Source organism: Metopolophium dirhodum, chromosome 6 (genome assembly GCF_019925205.1).
Source record: "Metopolophium dirhodum isolate CAU chromosome 6, ASM1992520v1, whole genome shotgun sequence".
Classification (NCBI taxonomy): Eukaryota; Metazoa; Arthropoda; class Insecta; order Hemiptera; family Aphididae; genus Metopolophium; species Metopolophium dirhodum.
This window is the reverse complement of record NC_083565.1, coordinates 2,215,475-2,224,778: the sequence shown is the minus strand read 5'-3', so window position 1 is coordinate 2,224,778 and position 9,304 is coordinate 2,215,475. Positions and strand designations below refer to the sequence as shown.

Genomic DNA, 9,304 nt, shown 5'->3' with positions numbered 1-9,304 from the left:
ACCAGCAAAAACATCAGCCTTGTTTTTAAATATATATATTATATATGCTATATACCTACACCGTTCATTTATATAAGGATCGATACACCGGTACACTTCTTACATGACCAAAAATCTCAATATATTTTATTGATAATTACTAACAAAAACACTGTTGGTTAACTCACACGAGCATATTCAGTGGCACCCATTATTCTGTTTAAATAAATAAAAATAAAAATATATACTTCTTAACACTAAAAAAAAGAAACAATATCTTGCTTTTTTAAATAACTTATATTTTATTATAGCGTTATACATTTTTAAATTTATAAAAACATATACAATTGTCTACACGGGCGAGATTGGCATATGGCTCCAGCCACAGTATAAATTATGATCTAAGCCCTTAGGTTTATATTATAGATATATTATATCTTATTAAATTACTAGCTGCCTGGGTAACTCGCTGACGGTGAGTACCTACAGATTACGGAGGTCTAGTCGTTTGCATTATATAAGTCACGCCTATAAGTTTTGCACGTCTATGGTCGGTCGAAATTCGAAATTTTTAGACGGTGATAAGTAAGACGTAGGTGATAAGGTTTGTTGATAAGTATTTGTTATAAGACTAGGTGCTTTGGCAGTCTCGTTTCGAAGGCGGGAATGTTTGAACTTTTAAAGTCGAGATTGAGTGTCCATATATAGTAATGTCTCGTGACCCGTGTAAATCGATAATTTAAAGGACTTGATACGGTCCCTCGATGTATGCCAGGTGCTTTTTTGTATGTATAAAATATGTGAAATCTAAGGCCGTGTTAGAGTGTCTAGCAAGAAGCAAGTCAGTCATCACTATCCCAGTGTAACTATTCCGCACACTAGTTTTGTGATTCGCGTGTGTCAATGCTCGTAATAGTTATTTTAATTTTAACAGCCATTACACAATAATTGGGAAATAACGTATGCGATAAGCACCTATTGATAAAAAATAAAAATATTTTCCCGGTGAATTTCATATACAACGATAATTAAAACTAAAATAGCAAAAAAACAATCAGTATAAAATGTAAATTACAAAAAGTCTATGAATCACTTACCATTATACGAAAGTAAGACAAATACATTTAGTAATTTTCTTAAACGATTACATTCCACAGAGTTTTTCCAATCATCAACCTAATCGGTAGTAAATTAGCTTTTAGTTGCTTATGTGTATAATAGGCTATAGTCGTATGCAATAATATGACATATTTACAAAACTGTTTTTAACACAATTTTATTTATCTCACTAAATGCCAATTTCAAGATGTCATTAAACCTATGCGTTGGACGCACTGTGCACGCACAAAGAAGGAATGAAGGTAATATTAAATATTAAAATATTTTTTTTTTTTTGTTTATCGTGGAGTAAACACATTCATTAAATATTATTAGTTATTACAAACGAAAACACTCAACCGATCATAATAAAGTTTGGTACAATATATTTGACAATATTATTATTATAATTTATTACAGGGGGACGGAGCGGCCGAGTGGACTAAGGCGTCGGTTGCGACGCACACCGGCGCTGGTTCGATACCTCGGTCGCGGGCGGCATTTTTCTTCGGGCAAGTCACGATGTCCGGAGAACAAGTGCCGCCATCCCCCACCCGGGCATGGCAGATACCTACGGGTGCCCAAATTAAAAATTCTGCCAAAACAAACACACACGTGTAAACAAAATCTACAGAACCCTCCCCTACAGTACCACAGGCTAATGACCTAGTAGTCGAAGCCTTAAACCTAATAAAAAAAAAAAAAATGTATTACAAACAGTATTTTTTTTTATTATTCGATTGCCGTAGACATCATCGGTTATTTTAAACATAAATTATATTATTACTGTCAGTGAATTGAATTAATTTCGATATTCAATTCAACGGAACATAATATCAATTAGCTGTAGTTATAATAATTGTTATTAGTTCGGGAACAACAACACAAAATCATGAAGTTGTAGTTGTTGCACAAGTCCTTCATTAAATGTGGGCATTTCAAATCCTTAACACACAATACCGGAACGTCATCTGAAATAGAAAAAAAACACTAAATATTATTTATGGTCCCATCATTGTCATTACACTACTAAATATAAATATTTTACAATATTAAACTAAACGTTCAAAACTTTTTGTAGCTTCTTTTCGTTTGGTTAGTTTTTAGTTATTTAGTGAAGGTTTCATAGTAATTCAAGTAATTTGACCATTATCAGGATATTTCATATCAATTATTTTAAAACATTAATATAAATAGATACAAAGATTTAGCATTGCTCCCCACCCAGGTAAAACTTCGTACCATAGAGCAAGAGTACTTATCCAACACTTATTATAATAACAGAAATTAGAATATCTAGGGAAATTCCGGACCCAGAAACTATAAAAAAAAATCTGAGTATCATTTATGATGATACGCAGCCTGGGTTCATACAACTTCCGAGTGTATATATTATATGATACAATCAAAGCATTCATGGCAATATCAGTGAAATTGGTAATAATTAATAAAAATATAAGTTCGGTACATATTATCATAGTTAAGACTTAAAGATTAAACATAATATTTTGTTTTTTTAATTACAAAGAAAAATTATAAATTTTGTTAGTCATACAGTTTATTGATGTCATATTTTCTTATATTGATTGTTCTAGGTTTTTTCTTTTTTTTTATCATGTAGATATCACCATTAAACCCAAACGAATTTTAAATTGTCTATAATATGTTCTAAATTTTCTAAATAAAATTCACCTGTATTTTGTTATTTTTTCATCAATATAAACGTTGTTTTTTTTAGGCCGATTCTTAAGAATATTATTTGCTGTAAGTTTAGATGTTTTATTATTGTAGATAAGGTTTCTTTTCATCTCGATGGTTTCAAGTTGGGCAACAATAATGCTCCTAGATTAGTTATTCATGTATAATCTGGTTGCCACTACAACCTTGATTTTCGTATTGGTTTTTAAACCAATTTCTTGTACGATTTTTGGTAAGTTTTCATTTTCAGTTGGGGGTATTCCAGTTATATAAACAAAATTTCTAAAATTTATTTGTTCTAGAATATTGGTTTTAAGTTTAATAATCGAAATTTCATTTAATAAATATTTATTTTCATTATAAATTTTTTCATTTTCGGTCTTAAAAGTTTTTATTTCCCTTTTCATCGAATTCACTTCTTTATTAAAGTCATCAAATTGCGTATCAATAAAATCAACAGAACGGCTTAATTCACTCTCTATGTCTATGTTTGTTGATAGTTGCTTTTTGAGTAACATCGTTTCATCTTGTTCACAATTGCAACATGCAAACTCTCCTTTGTTAATCTTGGACATTTTCTTGGAATTTCTTTCTGAGATGCCTAAATACAGTAAAAAAGTAACGCTTTTTTACACATTCACAGCAACCATATGTGTCTGCATTGATAACTTATTTAGAACACAATGCAAAATTCACAATAGTTTTGTATTATCAGTCGAAAAACGGCGAAGACAAATCAAGATTAAGATAGGGGCTCCAGTGCAGTTTTAAGGAAATTAATATAGGCAATTTAAATGATGACATTAAAATTACTTGTAAGTGTGTGCAGTGTCGAAGAAACGAATATTAGTACAATAGTACCTATGTGTGAGTTTAATTTGTTATCGTTTTTTTAATAATATTTCCTATTTTCCTAGAGATGTCCTGAATTCTAACAGTAGGCCCGCAATATACCGCCCAGTAGGTCGGACGTTATTTATATTTACCGTCAATTAACTTACGTACACGCAGGTATTGGCAATGATATTAAATTAGATTAACTTTTTTCAAATTAAAAAAGTGGTTTTTAGACCAAAAAGTCAGACAAAACTGTAGAAATTTGGTATGATGGATTTCAATTTTTAAAACTGATTTTCATTAATTACCAAGTTCACTAGGTTTCGGCCGCGGCGATTTTGCATATCTATTTTTGCAGCAGTGATATCCATGAACAAAAATATGATATTTTTGTATTTATATTATATGTATATTCGTTATGACAACAATTGGTATATTAAAAACTGCAACTGGCCAAATCTAGTAAACTTGCTAATCAATCATAATCCGTTTTCAAAATTAAAATCCGGCAAACAATATTCCTTCAGTTTTGTCTGGCTTTTTGGTCTAACGGTCACTTTTTTTTCATCGACTGGAACCCCCTTAAGGAATTGAAATAATTAATTGTATCGGACAACAAACGTACTTAAAACTCATCATGATCATAAGGTATAAATTATTAATCTAAGAGCTGGAATATTACGCGAAATCGATTGTTTTTGCTAATATTGCCGATACTATAATAATAAATACCCAGTGGACGGTCATTCATTACTAGGGAATGGATTTGAATGCACATTGCATTTTTTTCTGAATGTCCGAAAACATTGCTTTCCAAGCACAAAGTTCATTTTATACGTCAAGGAATTAAAAAATGCAACCTTTATTTTGCATTTTTTGTCATTTTTAGTGAATTTTTATGTTTTCAAGTCATTTTTATATAGGGAATGGATAAAATTTGATAAAAATGTAGTTAACATTCATTCTAAAAAAATTAAAATTTTTTGAAAACGCCTAAGGCCAAAACTTTAGATGTTTGTCGTTTGCGTTCATACGTTCAACAATATGGTGAATTAATTTTTTCTACCGATGGAAGCGTTATATTCTGTAAGGTTTGTGAGGTCAGAGTGGCAGCCGAAAAAAAATTTACAATTAAAATTAAAATCATTCCTTACCCATTATTATAACCCATCTGGTTTTCAAATCGCCGAAAACACCGAATTCTCATCCGTCGTTTAATTTTATAATCTGGCATAATAAAAATACCTACAATTTTCATAAGTGCAGTTTTACATAATTTAAAAGTAATAGTGTTTTTATGATTGAATTATTTACCGAAACGTTTCTAAAAATAACTTTATCGTCATCGGGCTCAATATTATTATATTATATTTTAACAATCGAAGACACAGTTTACCGCCCGACTCACAATAGTATACGGCAATTTAAACAACATGTTTGTATCTTGTGTCGTTTGCTGTGCAGATCGTCAACGAGCCTGTTGTTGTTGCGTGAACACGAGATTTTTACCGATCACAACAAAATGGCGTATTCCGGTCAGGTGATTTCGTAAATCTATTTATTTTGTTACCTAATGTTATAACCTACACGGCTACACACATAAAAATATCGAAAAAAATAATATAAAACTATAAATGAATGTAGGACATTTTCTCCCCGAATTTCGAACATTTTCTTATAGGAACGTTATAATACTGTAACATGGCATATAGAAATAATAATGTAATGATTTAATCGATTATATTTTATGAAAGGTGTTAAGTTCAAAAATTAAAACTTTATAGACACATGCTAAGGATTATTGCAGTCATTATAATTTACTTTGTAGCCACTCAAAACAATAATATAAAATATGATATAACCTGACATATATAGTATGGGACTTAGGTAAAACGGTTTTTAATGTTGATTCATTAGCAAGATAACTGTGTTTTAATCAAAGTGGTTTTTAATATTCTCAAAATTCTTTATGTAGAAATAAAAACAATCATGTTTCATTCTTTAATAATTCAGTGAAAAATACAAATAAAAAAAATGTCCTGGGTGTAAGTATCGTAAACTTGTTTAATGAATATCGTAATATCTGTTTCTAAATTAAAATCTAATAAACCGAATTACTACAGTTTTGTCAGGCAATCATGACTCTAAAGTCTAAATAGGTAGATAAGTACCTCCTTTTTAATTTTCAAGCTGCAGCAAAAATGTATTGAATAAAAAAAAGTTCATCACATTCCCATTCTTAAACAGAAAAATGTACTCATGATAATAATATATAAGTGTACTAGTGTAGTATTGTAGTATCTAAACTATAAACTTAAACGATTTAAGTGCATCGAGACGTTTTTGAACACGTTTCGAGACGACCGTTATAATGCCTATATTTAACCCCTTAAAATTAGTTGCTTAGTGATCAGACAAGTGATATTTTTTGGGTTGTTAAAAATTGTGCGAACGTATGTAAAAATATGTTGTGATATTTCAACGCATCGTTAAAAATGTCCACCTAAAACGCCTAACAACTTTACGATAAAAATAACAAAATTATCGGTCGACGTCCTTCAACTGCGTAGTGCCTACCATGACATACTATTTATTGGTATTTACTATTTACTGTTGTACCGAGAACGATATTATTATTTAGTTTTTTATTTACCTCCGAAAATGTTGGGACAACCGCAACACGTCCCGTGTATTATCGCCGAATCGTCTTGACACTTCCACCTGGGGCACGCTCTGTTCGAACAGTAATTCACTGAAAACATAATATTAATTATTATCGGTGTATAATAAGTCGTTGTAATTATACGAAATGCGTGCAACGTATGCGAGACACACGCCACACGCAGAGCCCTAGGTCGTAGAATAATATAATTATTTATAGACAACAGTGATAACGTAATGTATTAAAATCAGATTATCCTGGTAGGAAAAAACAATGACACTATTGATCAGATCTTATGCGTAGGCTAACTCGAGTTTGGCTTCGTATCATCTAGATTCAGGGCTGAGTATATTTCAACGAGTAAAAAAGTTAGAATTTAGTTACTTTCAAATAAGTTGTATAATAAATTACTCCATTTTAGGTACCTCTGTATATATCGTCCATGTGCAAAATACAACGGTCGTCGTGTTGCATGGCTCTGCCGGTGGCGTTGGACACGACGGACCACGTGTCGTCGGACAACCCGGACGCGACGACGAGAAAAGCGAACGTGAAAAAAGCGCGCAGAACTGCCCCGTTGGACTTCATGGTGGAGAATGAACGGATCTCCGACTGGCGTTGGTGTATTATATATTACAACCAGGTCTGCACCTCGACTTTCAGCGTCTGTGAGTAATGACGCGTCCCAGTATAATGTCAATGCTTATCACAAACTATTATATTATTATTGTTATGACAATGGTCTGACTGTAAAAAATTCGATAAAACCGATTTTTATGTCGCTAGTCGACGACGGCTAAAGTCACAAAGCTGAAGAGTTATTCGCGACAGATCACTGCACTAGAACGACCGCACCTCACGTCGCCCTGCAATATAGTTTACGAAATCGTTAGCAGTAGACGATCGCACGAAAAATAAAAAAATAATAGATTATGATATATGTAATATAATATATTTTCTTGTTTAATTTGTTCGATAATATTTTAACTATAGCTCTGTTGACGATGACTATGTCAATGTAATAATAATATGCATTCGGTGTAGGTCACTTTGATAAGCATGAATTAGAAGCAGTACGTGTTAACGATAATATTATGAGAAACACGCTCGGTATAATATCAGCGTAGAGTACGGTTCAATATTTTTAAACAGGGTAGGGGACATAATATGCGAATTAAAAAATGGTTTTGGCCGGTGGAGGAAAGACGTGCAAATTTCGGACGTATTGTGCATATACTATATAATTTTGCAGTATTTCATGTCGGTGATGTATAAACGAGTGTCTTTAGCCCTACAAATAATTATTAGTTTCACGCTTCAATCAAAAGCATTCAAAATGTAGATGCTAAATATATGTATTATTTTCCAAAAAACAAAGGTCAATGAGGAGGGCAATCGAGGACATGTATAATATATTCAAAGTGCCGGTAGAAATATGTCTTCAAAAACAGTTTGCCTTGTGAAAATAAATAAATAAAACAATTTATTTTTATAACATTAATAATAAATTATGTATAACAATTAACAAGTATAATAAGTAATAACTTATAACATACTTAATAAATTCCAATAAATTTGCCTATATCGAACCCCGTGAAATTCGTCTTCTTGATAAAAATAATATTTCACGTGTATTATATTGCGGAATATTTGAATATCAAACTTCAAAAATGCACATAAATTCATGGAAAATAATTTGGGTTGAATTACAGGTTGGTTTCAATTTAAAAAAAATTGAGCAGCACGCGTGCGTAAAACTTAAAACAATATAAGAAAAATCAATTTGGTAGCATAATATAAATATTAATATATATTATTGTTCCCTTCAGTTTTTTTTTTATTTAAACTCTAATCAGTAATCATGGTTATAATTGAACTATTATCTACCAATGTTAACATATTAAGTGCTTTTAGTGCTTTCAAGTTATCGAAAACACTCCTAACCATATATTTCATGTAAGTTGTAACTTGATATATTGTCCACCAAAAATATATTGTTTAACGAAAACGTCTAGTCAAAAATGTTTAAAATTATAAATTTTTAAGTACGTTACCATAATTTAATTTAATTATTTTCGAATAGAATTTAAAGTATCATTGATACATTTGAGGTATTTTTTTTTACATAGTATCGCAAAAAACATAATAATGATATTATGACGAATGAATTTTTTTTTAATCTATCGAAATTAAAAGTTTATGATAATGTATCATTGGTATATGTCAAAATATTTTTTTTGTTATTTTATACATTATGACGCATATAATTTTTTTTTAACCTAACAAAATTAAAAAATTGTATATCTTTAAATTATATTATTTAGTTTGATTAACTCACAATTTATATGCGTCATTTGGTGATTATACCTCAAAACTTTATAGCCGCGTGTCAGTCATAATAATTTACTGTTGCATTATCTATTAAGTGCTGACAACAGTCATCGACTGAAAGGAATTTCCATTAATAGGCTCTGAATATAGCACATTTTATATTTAGCAGTTTTACTTTCTTGACACAATTTTATTATATCTAATGTTGATTTAATTAATTAGATTAGAATTCTTTTCACGTCGATAACCGTATTATTTGGAAATAATATTGACTACGCCGAGATCCTGCAAATGTATTGTAAGTTTGCAATATAACTTTAACTTGACCAAAGACTGGAACCTTTTACCTTTTTCGGTAATGGTTCCGTTTCCAGTTCTTGAGAAAAATATTTAACCGTTTGGTGCTGGTTCTTGCAGAACTTAAAAATAGTTGTATGATTCCCGATCAGCTAAACATTTTAAATTTCATGTATAGTGGTAGTTATTTACTATACATTTTACATACGTTATAAATAAGTATGTACTGGGTAGTATTGACAGTGGACATTATACATAATAAATTATGACAAATTTTTCTAGTAGATAATGTAGCATTCATAACATATGTGTCCATATATAGAGAATTGTTATCATAATATAATACTAAACAGCGTAATCAGTGGCGTATGTATGTGCAGGCACTATAGGCACGTGTCTACA

General features: G+C 30.7%; 1 protein-coding gene across 1 annotated transcript; it reads right to left on the bottom strand.

The window, feature by feature from the left end:
• Positions 1-1,787: 1,787 nt before the first annotated feature.
• On the bottom strand, positions 1,788-7,190 carry LOC132947438 (uncharacterized). The gene is made up of 3 exons (XM_061017722.1): positions 6,700-7,190; positions 6,266-6,364; positions 1,788-2,048 (listed from the first exon to the last, which is right to left on the bottom strand). Exons 1-3 carry the CDS (start codon positions 6,860-6,862, stop codon positions 1,918-1,920), a joined length of 393 nt encoding a protein of 130 aa, XP_060873705.1. The 5' UTR covers positions 6,863-7,190; the 3' UTR covers positions 1,788-1,917.
• Positions 7,191-9,304: the final 2,114 nt, after the last annotated feature.